The sequence below is a fragment of the Mobula hypostoma genome, chromosome 6 (genome assembly GCF_963921235.1).
Source record: "Mobula hypostoma chromosome 6, sMobHyp1.1, whole genome shotgun sequence".
NCBI classification, from domain to species: domain Eukaryota; kingdom Metazoa; phylum Chordata; class Chondrichthyes; order Myliobatiformes; family Myliobatidae; genus Mobula; species Mobula hypostoma.
The window spans coordinates 68,459,781-68,475,386 of NC_086102.1; the positions used below are offsets into that span (position 1 = coordinate 68,459,781).

General features: G+C 43.9%; 1 protein-coding gene across 1 annotated transcript in view; it reads left to right on the forward strand.

Moving 5' to 3' along the window:
• prrg1 (proline rich Gla (G-carboxyglutamic acid) 1) overlaps window positions 1–2,196 on the forward strand; it is a 32,145-nt gene extending 29,949 nt beyond the window's left edge. Inside the window, exon 4 of the mRNA XM_063049915.1 lies at window positions 855–2,196. Within this exon, the coding sequence (XP_062905985.1) occupies window positions 855–1,331 (477 nt within the window). The 3' untranslated portion in view covers window positions 1,332–2,196. The remainder of the gene's footprint in view (window positions 1–854) is intronic.
• Window positions 2,197–15,606: the final 13,410 nt, after the last annotated feature.

Sequence of the window (15,606 nt, forward strand, 5' to 3'; positions counted from 1 at the left end):
TGGCTTTTACAATTAATTGTGCAATATGTATTCAAATTTCTTTATCATTAAGCTAAAAAGCTTTAAAGATTTTCCTGCAATCCTTTTTTTTAATCCTCTTCTGTCCACTTTTCTGCCTTTTGTCTTCCCTTAAGAAAATGTACCATAACATAATGTTTCACTTGTTTAGAATTGCAAGTGTTGGAATACAAGGGCTCCTGTCACCAATTCTTTTGCCAGCCTAAGAATGTCAGGAATTATTGTCTATGCATTAGTCTTTTGAAAATGCACAGAATGTAAAGGAACAAAATTGCCTTGTAAAGGTAGTGTCTGAGGGGTATTTGCAAGTAGTGGTATGGTGGTTTAAGTTGCATGTTTGAGAAGTGATGTCAAAGAAGCTTAGCTAAGTTTCTGTGATGCATTTGTGGATAATAAGCATTGGGTTGGTGGAGGCTGTGGATGTTTAGGCTGGAGGTTTATATGCCAGCCAAGTAGTCTGTTTGGTCTTGGGTAGTATCACAGTGCCTAAATGTCAGAGCTGTATTCATTTGGATAAATATTCCACACTACTCCTGATGGGCCTTGTGGATGATGGAAGGACTTGGGGAAGAGGGGGTGGAAATGGCAAATGTCAGACAATGAGGAAAATCAGCTTGGTCTAGAATTTCTCTAAGAATGAGTGTTGCCTTTTATTCCCATTCTAGTCTTTTCCACAAAACTCCTGAAACTGTTTTTCCTTCCCATCATGAGGGTATAACTGTTTAAAAAATAATTTCATTCAGCTGTCATTTTTATGGAATATAGTGCAGAAAGATTTCATGCTAAACAATATTTTGACATCAGTGTAAATCAATTTAACCTATTTTTATTTTTAGAATGACTTCTGGACAGATTACATAAAGGGACAAAGTGAGAATCAAGGGAGTGGTGCCAATGTCAACATGGAATCAGTTTATCTTGTGGCTCCTCTGATAGCTGGCCTCCTTGTAATTATTATCATTCTCTTTGTTATCTGGCGATGCCAGGTGAGAAAGGCAAATCGCAGGCAAAATACATATGCCCAGACTCAATTCCAGGCAAACCAAGCCACCAGGAACTTGTCAGTGGTTGTATTTGGTTATAATGAGCATTCTGTCAGTCCGCTTGATAGATTACGTACCCTGCAGCCAGAAGGCATGTCCAGTGGACACTCCAATCAAAATGGACCCCCTGTAAGATTGTCTGGGTTAAATTCAGATCCCCCCCCAACCTATGATGAAGCTACTAACCAAGTGGAGAATGTAAGAATCAACAATGAAGAGCGGCAAAGTGAAGATCCTCCGAAGTATGAAGAAATTATGAGTCCAGCATAGATAAAGTTGTACATTAAGTTGCCAATGTTTGAATATTTTTATTTAATAAAATATAGTTATTAATTTCTCACACCTGCATTATATTACAATTAGAGGGTGCTTTTGTACCACATGTAATGCAGTTTTTGCGGTCAGCTTTGTTACTAAAATTGAATCCTTTTGAAATTTATAATTTGATAAGTTATAGGAATAAGATTTTTTCTTGAGTTAATGTTCAATTGGGTTGATATTTTTGGGAACAAGAATAAATAGGAAGAGCTAAAAAAAAAACCCATCTGTAGTATTTTACTTCACTGGTGAATCAAAATTCTCTAAATAGCACTGACACTTTAATATAGACTAGACACAGATATGGCTACAGAGTTTCCACTTGGGTGCTTCAAAAAGATTGTTTCTATAACAAAGATAGAATTAATATTCATATTTCATTGCCAATCATTTTAGAGAGGAACTAGAAATGCTGCTCAGAGGTTGTGAAATTCCTTCAATTCATTTTGTTCTTAATTGAGGCAACTTGTTATTTAGTATCTTTATTCTGCAGTATTAAATTAGTAATTGTTAACTAAAACTGTCCCCATTGCTGCTGCTGTTGAGTAGATAGTGGAATTTGCATTATACAGAACAAGTTATAATTGTGTTATTGTTAAATGATTTATAATCTAAATATAAGTTATTCGCTCTTTTTAAGTTACAGACTGAATCATTGTTTAATCGTCACACTTCTGATCCAGAATTGTTGTTTTCCCATATAAAACATGGAAAATAATTTGGAAAAGACAATATTTTGCTTTCAAAATAATTATGAAATAAAGTTGAATATCTTATTTTAACAAAGTTTCTCATTCTAATAAAGCACATGTAATTTTTTTCCCCCCCAAAAAAGTCAGTATTGATTGTTCACCACATCTGAGTGATGAAAGCAGCGTGGGTACTTTTGCTACAGTTGAACAATGGAATTGAAACAATATCTTGTTTCTCTAGCAATGCAAATCTCAAGAAGCTTGGACACATTAGGCCAAGAGTTAAATACTTCAGCTCTATATTAAAGTGAGGTACACGGTTGTTTGATTTTAAAACTCTCTTGCACTTGGGGTTCAAGTTGAAGACAGGATTTAGCTTTTGTTTTCAAATAGTGGAGGGAGTGATAGATATACTAAAATTTGCTTTTACTCTTGTGCCTCAATCTCCATATTCCCATGCTGGATTCTGGTTCTGGACGTTTCAGCGGCTCCTCCGACTACATGCTTGGCTTCAGACACAATGCAAAGTGGTGATCATTGGCTTCACTGACAATTTTAATATATTTTGGGAATGCGCCACCTTTTTCACATCTGACGGTCTTCACCCAAACAGTCTGGGCTTATGGAAACTGCCTGCAAACATATTCCACTGCACTCTGGCAAGCCAACATGTATGACTGTTTACAATCAACTACATACATGTGAGATCCTCCCCTATCGACTTCCTCCTCATCGTTCACTGGTTCTTCACAGCCATTCTAATATACTACCTCTGTCACTGACTCCATCAGTCCCAAATATGATTCCTATACTTCCCAACCCTATTCTATAGCCTGTAAATGTTACTCATCATGTTCACTGAAAAGACCACCAGATTAAACTATCCCATGAAAGGTGTTAACAGAAACTACCTTCTACTTGTAAAATATACCTCCCCGTTGCAGCACTCTGGGCTATTCTAATCAAAGCTAGTTCTTCTGAATGTGAGCTCAAATAAGACTTTTATCTTAAATGATATTACCTCTACAGACCTTGATTTTATGTTCTTAACCGAGACCCGATTGTGCCAAATGGACACAGCCAGTTATCTAAACTGCGTTCCCCTGACTATGACAATTTTAGCATACCAAGGCCCAGTGACCAAGGTGGAGGGCTTGCCACAGTGTTCAAGCAACACTTTAGTTGCAATCTATCTGTTAACAACTTTTCAAGTTCTGTGTTGTATATGTTTAAAGTTTGTGGTAGGGATCCTATCCTTTTGTGTTAATCATTCATCACCTCCCCCTCGTACCCCATCCGTTATTTATTTTTTTACACACATTCTTTCTCTCACTCTCCTTTTTCTCCCTCTGTCCCTCTGACTATACCCCTTGCCCATCCTCTGGTTCCCCCCCACCCTTGTCTTTCTCCCCGAACCTCCTGTCCCATGATCCTCTCATATCCCTTTTGCCAATCACCTGTCCAGCTTTTGGCTCCATCCTTCCCCCTCCTGTTTTCTCCTATCATTTTGGATCTCCCCCTCCCCCTCCCACTTTCAAATCTCTTACTAACTCTTCTTTCAGTTAGTCCTGACGAAGGGTCTCAGCCTGAAACGTTGACTGTACCTCTTCCGAGTGATGCTGCCTGGCCTGCTGCGTTCACCATTTAAAACTGTTGACTGAGTCTGCATCCCTTACAGTTTTGGGTATTGAGTTCCACAGTTTAGGAGCTGACCTGCCAATTTTCTTTTGAGGGAGATTGTTTAAATTTAAGAAAAAGGCGGGAGAAGACCTGAGAGCTCGAGCAGGGTTGTAGAATGAAAGTGATCCTGTAAAGTACTCTGGTCCCAGACCAATGAGAGCTTTAAATACAAGAAAGAAAACTTGAAAATCAATTCTAAAAGATACAGGCAGCCAATGCAGAGTGGTAATGATGGGAGTGATATGCTCCCTTAACCTGGTTCTAGTTCAAAGTTTAGTAGCAGTGTTCCGAATGAGTTGAAGTTTGTCAATAGATTGCTTTGAAAAAAGTAGTAAAAGTGCATTGTGGTAATCTAGTCTATTTGATATAATGGTGTGAATTAGTTTTTCAGCATCATTACATGACAAAAATAGACATAGTTTTGCAATATTTCTTAAGTGTAGAAATGCTGCTGTGGTCACTTCCTTTATGTGGGATTTAAATCAATTCTGAATCAAGGATAACATCCAGGTTTGACACTTTTGATTTTACAAGGGGAGCCAAATATCCAAGTTTATCAAGAAGTTTATCTCTTTTGGCTTTGGGACCAACTAAAAGTATTTTAGTTTTATCTTCATTTAGTTTTAGGAAAATATTGCTCATCCATTTGTTTACTGCAGCCATACCTGAAGTCAGAGAAGATAGGGCGTTATCATTGTCAGGCTCAACTGAGATATACCATTGTGTATCATCTGCATAACTGTGGAAATCAATTTTGTGCTCCCTAATGTTAACTCCTGGAGGAGCATGTATAAGGAGTTGGAGACCATGACAGATTCACTGAGCAACACTAAAAGGTACATTATATGTCTTAGAAAAATTGTCTCAGTGACAGACAATAAATATTCTAAGAAGTATGAGCAAAACACGTTAAGTGTTCTCAGGAGCACGAAGCTGAAGCTGCCTCAGCAAAGGCAAAGGTGTATGAAGCAGCCCCTGACTTGGATAGTCGTGTGTCTATAATCAGAATCAGTCATGCATAGTCGTCACAATAGACAATGCAGCTTATTAAAGAATACGGTCCAAACACATTTCAACAGTGCTACAGCTCTACAACGAGAAACTGTCCACAGAATGCAGCCAATATGCTTTTCACATAGTCCAACAATTGACAGTCAAAGTCTACAGCAGCAAATACCACAATGCCCCCTTTTTGCATTCCATCACACCAAAATCCTCAGTCACGAGTTGCTATTGATGTCAATCCCATCTGCACAAGAATGGACAGACTGAACTTCCATACATCCCAGAAAATACATATTGCAAATCAGTCTGCACAGTAATTCAGGAGTCACTGGTGCATTGGATTTGGTTTGATATCTGGCTCGTCGAGAACCCATTACCATGGAAGGCAAAGTCTCATACCTAACGAAGAACTAGACCTTCTCTGTAAGTAGCTTGGTGAAGAGTCTCTGCCACATGCAAGAAGGGTTAGGGCAGTTCACATTAATATTCCAGCTCTGGGTTTGCAAATGCTGAAGCAGCAGCTAAAAAAAAATGCTATGGCTCTCCAGAGGCAATTGAAGAACTTCCCTTCAGCAAACTTGATAATTTTCCAAAGCTCCCACAAAATAACCATGGAAACTACAGGAGCTTGCAAATCTGTTGTCAGAACTGCAAGCCACAATAAACCAAGGTTACCTACTAGGACTGAGTTTCTTGGACGCAGCAAGAGGAGTAAACCCTATCATGCAGAAACTACTGAACAATATGTAAGAGCAATGGATAACTGAAGTGTTCAAGTATAAAATAAAGCATCATGCCCTCTATCTGTCATTTTCATCTTTTGTGGAGTTCGTCGATCACAAAAGGATTCCTAAAATATAAAAGGCACTAAGTAATGATCATTTGGCTTTCTGTTTATCAGCCCAAACACTGCCTGATAGATAAATGTGACCCTCTTTCATCGTGTGGTTAAATTAAATTCCATATTTAGGACTGCATATATGAAGTTGTTACCTGAAACAAGAACAGCCTTGCATTGAATGGAATCTAAAGCACATAGCTATTGATAGATAAAAGGTATGAGTTTCAAAGTGGCTGGTCTTGCTTCAGGTAAATGTGAAGAAGTTTCCCCTCATGTTCCTCTTAAACTTTCTACCTTTCACCCTTAATCCATGAATTCTAGTCACATATCCACCCAGTCTCAATGGAATAAGCCTGCTTGCATTTACCCTATTTATACCCCTCATAATTTTGTATACATCTATCAAATCTCCCCTCAATCTTCTACGTTCCAAGGAATAAAATCCTAACCTACTCAATGTTTTCTTTTTACTCAGGTCCTCCAGTCCCAGCAAAATCCTTGTAAATTTTCTCTGTACTCTTTCAACCTTCTTTGCATCTTTCCTGCAGGTAGGTGACCAAAGTTACACACAATACTCCAAATCAGGCCTCACCAATGTCTTCAACAACTTCAACATAATATGTCAACTCCTGTACTCAATACTTTGATTTATGAAGGCCAATGTGCCAAAATCTTTCTTTACAACCCCGTCCACCTGTGCCACCACTTTCACTGAATTATGCCCTGTTGCATTTAAAACAGCAGAACCCCAGAATACTGAGCTGCCAGTCCTGCAACCATGTCTCACTAATGGCTATAACGTGATAAATACGTGTTGATCCATGACCTGAGCTCATTTGACTCTCCTACTTCTTGCATTGAAATGCACTCAGCTCAGGATATTAGTCACATCATGCTCAATCTTTTCATTCCTGACTGTGCCTGAGGTCTTTATAACAGTGTCTCCACTAACTGTTCTGGAACTCTGGTTGCCACCCCTCTGCAAATCTATTCTAACCCCCTCGCCCCACTAGCAAATCTTCGCACTAGGATATTAGTCCCCCTCCAGTTCAGGTGCAAACTGCCTTTTCTGCACAGGTCCAATCTTCCCTGAGACCCTCCCTTCTACACCAACTCTTTAGCCACAAGTTAAACAGTATGATCGTTCTATTTCTGGCCTCACTAGCACACGGCTGGCTAGTGGGGAGGATGGCCACAGGGATACTCTGCACTGGCTCTTTAACCCCTTTCCCCTTGCTGACTCTCACCCATTCTCCTGTGTCCTGCACCTAGGGTGTAATTACCTCTCTATATGTCCTCTATCATCCCCTCAGCCTCATAAATGATCTGGAGTTCATCCATTTCCAGCTCCAACTCCTAACATGGAGTGTTTGAGGCTGCAGCTGTGTTGCAACAATTTTTGGTGGCCATTTTGATTCCCTAAAATATCTTTGTTTACAAAGTATTTTCAATTTAATTTACAGATTCTATAGCACCTGATATGTGGCCAAGTGGTTAGGATGTTGGGCTTACGATCTGAAGGTCATGGGTTCAAGTCTCGGCCAAGGCAGTGTGTTGAGTCTTTGAGCAAGGCACTTAACCACACACTGCTCCAGTCCACCCAGCTGAAAATGGGTACCTGCAAATGCTGAGGGTTAACCTCGTGATAGACTGGCGTCCTATCCGGTGGCGGGGGGGGAGAGGGGGAGTCTCATGCTCTCAGTCGCTTCATGCCACAGAAACCGGCATAAGCACCGGCCTGATGGGCCACAAGGCTCGGGACAGACTTTGACTTTGATAGCACCTGATACTTTGCATTCGGTAATTACTATCCTAAATATTTTCTTATCCAGTTTAATTATTAATTTTACATCCTTGTGTAAACAAATATTTGTCTTTAAGAAGACTGATCAGCCATGATGTGCTATTTGATTGTTGTAGAGATTTATTGTAGGTTCAGGTGATAATAGATCATGTGAGATACATAACATTTCTTTGGAAGTATCAGGAAGGTAATTCAAACATGTATATACTGTACTGTCAATAAAAAGGAAGCCTCAGGTCAACCCAACTTTACTAATGCTCTACGAAAATAAGCAACTGAAACCTACAGTGTCCTAGATTTAGTTCTCTGTTCTTCCTGCACTATGTATGCATGTTAAGAAGGAGGGAATCTAAAGCACATAGTTATTCATAGATAAAAAGCTCGATGACCTTCATCTGGTCAGGGAGAGTGAGGAGTTGATAGAGAGGAGCGACAGGGAGGTAGTCATTCCGGGGCCTGGGGAGACAGATAAGTGGGTAACAGTCAGGAGAGGGAAGGGCAGGAGGCAGATGCTAGAGAGTACCCCAGTGGCTGTCCCCCTTAACAATAAGTACTCCTGTTTGAGTACTGTTGGGGGAGACGGCTGACCTGGGGGAAGCAACAGTGGTCTTACCTCTGGCACAGAGTCTGGCCCTGTGGCTCAGAAAGGTAGGGAAAGGAAGAGGGTGACAGCATTGATAGGAGACTCTATAGTTAGGTGATTCTGTGGATGCAGGAAAGAAACGCAGATGATAGTTTGCCTCCCAGGTGCCAGGGTCAGTGATGTATCTGATCACGTCCATGATATCTTGAAGTGGGAAGGAGAACAGCCAGAGGTCGTGGTACATATTGGTACCAATGACATAGGTAGGAAAAGGGAGGAGGTCCTGAAAACAGACTATAGGGAGTTAAGGAGGAAGTTGAGAAGCAGGACCTCAAAGGTAGTAATCTCGGGATTACTGCTTGTGCCACATGACAGTGAGTATAGGAATAGAATAGAAACATAGAAACATAGAAACATAGAAAATAGGTGCAGGAGTAGGCCATTCGGCCCTTCGAGCCTGCACCGCCATTTATTATGATCATGGCTGATCATCCAACTCAGAACCCAGCCTTCCCTCCATACCCCCTGACCCCTGTAGCCACAAGGGCCATATCTAACTTCCTTTTAAACATAGCTAATGAACTGGCCTCAACAGTTTGCTGTGGCAGAGAATTCCACAGATTCACCACTCTCTGTGTGAAGAAGTTTTTCCTAACCTCGGTCCTAAAAGGCTTCCCCTCTATCCTCAAACTGTGACCCCTCGTTCTAGACCTCCCCAACATCGGGAACAATCTTCCTGCATCTAGCCTGTCCAATCCCTTTAGGATCTTATACGTTTCAATCAGATCCCCCCTCAATCTTCTAAATTCCAACGAGTACAAGCCCAGTTCATCCAGTCTTTCTTCATATGAAAGACCTGCCATCCCAGGAATCAATCTGGTGAACCTTCTTTGTACTCCCTCTATGGCAAAGATGTCTTTCCTCAGATTAGGGGACCAAAACTGCACACAATACTCCAGGTGTGGTCTCACCAAGGCCTTGTACAACTGCAGTAGTACCTCCCTGCTCCTGTACTCGAATCCTCTCGCTATAAATGCCAGCATACCGTTCGCCTTTTTCACCGCCTGCTGTACCTGCATGCCCACTTTCAATGACTGGTGTATAATGACACCCAGGTCTCGTTGCACCTCCCCTTTTCCTAATCGGCCACCATTCAGATAATAATCTGTTTTCCTATTTTTGCCACCAAAGTGGATAACTTCACATTTATCCACATTAAATTGCATCTGCCATGAGTTTGCCCACTCACCCAACCTATCCAAGTCACCCTGCATCCTCTTAGCATCCTCCTCACTGCTAACACTGCCACCCAGCTTCGTGTCATCCGCAAACTTGGAGATGCTGCATTTAATTCCCTCATCCAAGTCATTAATATATATTGTAAACAACTGGGGTCCCAGCACTGAGCCTTGCGGTACCCCACTAGTCACCGCCTGCCATTCTGAAAAGGTCCCGTTTATTCCCACTCTTTGCTTCCTGTCTGCTAACCAATTCTCCACCCACACCAATACCTTACCCCCAATACCGTGTGCTTTAAGTTTGCACACTAATCTCCTATGTGGGACCTTGTCAAAAGCCTTTTGAAAATCCAAATATACCACATCCACTGGTTCTCCCCTATCCACTCTACTAGTTACATCCTCAAAAAATTCTATGAGATTCGTCAGACATGATTTTCCTTTCACAAATCCATGCTGACTTTGTCCGATCATTTCACCGCTTTCCAAATGTGCTGTTATCACATCCTTGATAACTGACTCCAGCAGTTTCCCCACCACCGACGTTAGGCTAACCGGCCTATAATTCCCCGGTTTCTCTCTCCCTCCTTTTTTAAAAAGTGGGGTTACATTAGCCACCCTCCAATCCTCAGGAACTAGTCCAGAATCTAACGAGTTTTGAAAAATTATCACTAATGCATCCACTATTTCTTGGGCCACTTCCTTAAGCACTCTGGGATGCAGACCATCTGGCCCTGGGGATTTATCTGCCTTCAATCCCTTCAATTTACCTAACACCACTTCCCTACTAACATGTATTTCGCTCAGTTCCTCCATCTCACTGGACCCTCTGTCCCTTACTATTTCTGGAAGATTATTTATGTCCTCCTTAGTGAAGACAGAACCAAAGTAATTATTCAATTGGTCTGCCATGTCCTTGCTCCCCATAATCAATTCACCTGTTTCTGTTTGCAGGGGACCTACATTTGTCTTTATCAGTCTTTTCCTTTTTACATATCTATAAAAGCTTTTACAGTCCGTTTTTATGTTCTCTGCCAGTTTTCTCTCATAATCTTTTTTCCCCTTCCTAATTAAGCCCTTTGTCCTCCTCTGCTGAACTCTGAATTTCTCCCAGTCCTCAGGTGAGCCACTTTCTCTGGCTAATTTGTATGCTACTTCTTTGGAATTGATGCTATCCCTAATTTCTCTTGTCAGCCACGGGTGCACTACCTTCCTTGATTTATTCTTTTGCCAAACTGGGATGAACAATTGTTGTAGTTCATCCATGCAACCTTTAAATGCCTGCCATTGCATATCCACCGTCAATCCTTGAAGTGTCATTTGCCAGTCTATCTTAGCTAATTCATGTCTCATACCTTCAAAGTTACCCCTCTTTAAGTTCAGAACCTTTGTTTCTGAATTAACTACGTCACTCTCCATGTTAATGAAGAATTCCACCATATTATGGTCACTCTTACCCAAGGGGCCTCTCACGACAAGATCGCTAATTAACCCTTCCTCATTGCTCAAAACCCAGTCCAGAATAGCCTGCTCTCTAGTCGGTTCCTCGACATGTTGGTTCAAAAAACCATCCCGCATACATTCCAAGAAATCCTCTTCCTCAGCACCTTTACCAATTTGGTTCACCCAGTCTACATGTAGATTGAAGTCACCCATTATAACTGCTGTTCCTTTATTGCACACATTTCTAATTTCCTGTTTAATACCATCTCCGACCTCACTACTACTGTTAGGTGGCCTGTACACAACTCCCACCAGCGTCTTCTGCCCCTTAGTGTTACGCAGCTCTACCCATATCGATTCCACATCTTCCACATGAGGTGGAGGATAAATGCGTGGCTGAGGGATTGGAGCAGGGGGCAGGATTTCAGATTTCTGGATCATTGGAACCTCTTTTGGGGCAGGTGTGACCTGTACAAAAAGGACAAGTTGCACATGAATTCCAGGGGGACCAATATCCTGGTGGGGAGATTTGCTAAGGCTACTGGGGAGAACTTAAACTAGAATTGTTGGGGGTGGGAACCGAACTGATGTGACGGAGGAAAGGGAGGTTGCTTCACAAATAGAGAAAGATTGGAGACAGTGAGAAAGGGAGGATGGGCAGGTGATAGAGAAGGTACGTGCTCAGACTGATGGTTTGAGATGTGTATTTTAATGCAAAGAGTATTATGAAAAAAATGGATGAGCTTAAAGCGTGGACCAGCACTTGGAGCTATAATGTTGTGGCCATTACAGAGACTTGGATGGTACAGGGGCAGGAATGGCTACTTCAAGTGCCAGTCCTTAGATGTTTCAGAAAGGACTGGGAGGGAGGCAAAAGAGGTGGGGGCGTGGCACTATTGATCAGGGATAGTGACACAGCTGCAGAAAAGGAGGAAGTCATGGAGGGGTTGTCTATGGAGTCTCTCTGGGTCGAAGTTAGGAATAGGAAGGAGACAATAACTCTACTGGGTGGTTTTTATAGACCACCCAATAGTCACAGGGACATTGAGGAGCAGATAGGCAGATAGATTCTGCAAAGGTGTAATAATAACAGGGTTGTTGTGGTGGAAGATTTAAATTTCCCAAATATTGATTGGCATTTCCCTAGAGTGAGGGGTTTAGGTGGGTGGAGTTTGTTAGGTGTGTTCAGGAAGATTTCTTGACACAATGGGTCTTTATTCTTTGGAACATGGAAGGTTGAGGGGGGACTTGATAGAGGTATTTAAAATTATGAGGGGGATCGATAGAGTTGACGTGGATAGGCTTTTTCCACTGAGAGCAGGGGAGATTCAATGAAGAGGACATGAGTTGAGAGTTAAAGGGCAAAAGTTTAGGGGTAACATGAGAGGGAACTTCTTTACTCAAAGAGTGGTAGCTGTGTGGAACAAGCTTTCAGCAGAAGTGGTTGGAGGCAGGTTTGATGTCGTCACTTAAAGTTATATTGGATAGCTACATGGACAGGAAAGGAATGGAGGAAATGGGGCTGCTGCCTGGTCTGCTGTGTTCACCAGCAACTTCAGCATCTGCAGAATTCCTCGTGTTTATGTTTTTAAATTCACCACTACAAAGCCTCTTCCGTGATGCCTACACTGAAGAAGTTTAAATCTTCTCTTCGACGGGAGTTCAGTGAAACCATCTCTCACTGCTCCCCATCTGTAATTTCTTCGGCTCTTGAACTTTTCACCACATTTTGACTCAGACTCGCTATCACAGCCCCCTCCTGTCTTCTCCTATCATTTTGGATCTCCCCTTCCCCTCCCACTTTCAAATCTCTTACTAGCTTTTCCTTCATTTTGTCCTGACGAAGGATCTCGGCCCGAAACGTCGACTGTACCTCTTCTTAGAGATGCTGCCTGGCCTGCTGCGTTCACCAGCAGCTGTCAACTTAGGCCTTTTTCCCTACCGCTCTTCCCCAACTGGCCTCATGGGGGCGCTATGCATCACCGTCACCGGGAACAAATGCGCCAGAGGCATTCCTCGCTTAAAGGTGACCTCCCGTGCGGTAGTGTTCCTGACAATCACCACTGTACCACCGAGGGCTTCTGCAACTTGGGTCGCACCAGCACCCCAGCAGGGAATCTCGACTCCCCTTCGAGATCTTCTGGAGTGTCCACTAAAAGGGCTTCACCCTCGGGCACTCCCGAGAATCTAGGGGTCCCCATCACTCTTGCTACTTCACCCGGCAGCACCACCCTGTGCTTCGATTGGGCACACAACACAGTGCCTCGTTCACACGTCGCATCCAGCCCAGGGCGGCCCCACGCTTCCTCAAAAGCAGCTCAGAACACTGGGTGCACTGACAGGGTCTCCAAAAAGTCTTCACCTGCCTTTTCCTTGCAGGATCCCAGGAGTTCCCGCACAATAGGGGTGTTGGTCCCCACCACAATTGACACACCCCCAGTCTCACCGGGGTCTGGGCACACCAGTACCAGGGCCTCATGAGCCTCAGACACCCCCAACTCAGCTTCCAGGAACTTCAGTTTCAGAGACAAATAGCCATCGTATGGGTAATCACCATCACTAATGCCCCAAATCTCCAGTGCACTGAAAGGTGTCAGGGGTAAATGCGCCAGATACTGATTGTAGAACAACCGGTACAGTAATGTGACCTGCGACCCCATGTCGAGTATGGCTTTTGCATCTATTTCCTCGATCCGTCTCGACACGCTGGATCGGGGCCCCACCAATCCTTCTGGGATAGGGTCTTTTCCTCTCGAGGATCCCGCGGCACATTGTTGGGAATGTATTTTCCCAGAGACTCCAGTCCGTTCCCTCACTGAGTCCCCTCTAAGTTTCCCGACCCCCCCTTCCTGCTGGGACACGTGGGGACTCTCTCTCAGAGGGGCTCCCTGCCATTCACATGCCCGCCTGAAGTGCTCCTCTTCCCCACAGTTATAGCACACGCCTCGCCTCGCCGGACCCCGGCCTCTGCCTGGCCTCAGTGCCGTCCGTCCCTTCTCGAAGGGGCCTTCTCCACTAATTCCCTCCCGCAGAGGGACCCCACCTGCCGCGACACCTTTATGTACCTCCTGTGTGGAGCTGGCCCCGGTCATTTCACCACAAGGGGCTACTACCGAGGACTGTACCTTATTAACAGAGCCATCTTTCACTTCCAATTCGTCCTCCTCCTCCCTTACCTCTCCGAGCAACTGAACAAAAGATGGGGGGGGGGGGACGCGCTCTACGAGACCGCCAGAGGCTCTTAGCAATCGCATCATGTCTCTGCACACCCATGACTACCTGCTCGATTCTTATCCAATCCACCTCAGCAGCCGAAATGACCCCCAGCGCCTCAAGCAATTTAGCCTATGCTCAAGTCGGAGAAGATACTCAGAAAGCTTTTCCCCTTTCTCCTGACACAGATTCTGAATCCTCCCCTAAAAGCTCCCTCCACTGGGCTTCCCGTCAGCACAAACGCCTCCTCTTGGGCGACTAGACACTCCTTCCCTGAAGCCAGGGGCTGGTTAACTCTCACCCCTTTTACCACCTCAGCTGCTGTCCCTCTCAAACTGTCCCCCAATCTTTGCCGCTTCTCCTCCTCAGAACAGTGCCACTCACCTAGCAACTAAGAGGTATGTTCTACCCAGGACTCGTAATCATCTTCCCCATCAGGGATGGGTTACCTCCCTGAGAAAAATCTTAACTTCTGTCGCGGACCTACCGCCCGGTTCACCAGAATTAATGGCTGAGGCCAACTCAGAGCCCTCCCCCTTCCGTGGGGAATGAGAACTAATTACATTCTCCAAATCTGACCTCTCCCTTCCTTCATCCCTCAAAAACGATTGGACCCGCTCTCTAAAATCTCCGCACCTAGCTTCGGGCAACCCTTCTGGTGTCTCTTCAAACCCTTCCTCCGTGACAGCGTGCACGCCCCATGGCCCCGCCTCACTGAGGTCACCGATACATGCCGGCAGTCCCAAGTCCTTGACGCCAGTACACGTCTGTACAAGCATAAAGGCTGAGTCTCCCATTTTACCAATCTTTCTACTTACAATCTCAACCTTACCGATAGCTCTGACTGTACTCAAACATCGAATTAACACATCATCCGGGGTACGTATATCCACCCCACTTAATACGTAGGCATGAGTAACCGGGACATCCTCAATCTCACACCAAAGTTCGATCTTATTCGCATCCATCCCTTTTATCTCAACCCGGGCGACTTACCTCTTATCCTGAAAGAACTCAAATCGCGGAATGAGCCCCCAAATGTAACGGTCTTTGCCCCACTGACCCCCCCCCCCGTTGCCTAGGGTGAATAGCCATCAACCTCGTCAAACAGTGCAATTGCTTTGGTGCGGATAAGGTGTGAGTCACCCAATGATCAGCCACGACACAAATATGAAACAATATACAAAGTGCAAGTAAAGAATTATACTTTATAGCAAATTTTTTGTGATGGGTTAGTAGAAACAACTACAAGAAAACTTATCAGTCTTGTGCACATAATATTTTAATACGTTGGAGCTCACGCCTCCGATTCCATCCACAACATCCTTCCGGGACCTGGCCACCCTCCGAACCCCCAAGGTCCGGTGTCCGCTGCCCTGGAACCGCTGTCCGTTCCTCACACGTCCATCCTCCCTGCTTGCCTCCGGAAAAAGCCCGTGCTCCTCAACTCAACACACATATACAAGATAACAGAACATGACTTCCACTGGCTAACAAATGAATACATTTCCCATTATCACACTGTATAACCCAAACATTGCAGTTACAGAGAACCCCTTGCTCAGCAGTTAACATTACGAGAAGCTATTTTAATATAACACTTTAGAGAAGCCATTTTGGTAATAAGTGATCAACAGTTAACAGTCCATCTAGTATTACTGAGAGCCCTACAACAGAACGGGTGCAGAGGATATTTACAAGGATGTTGCCTGGATTGGGAAGCATGCC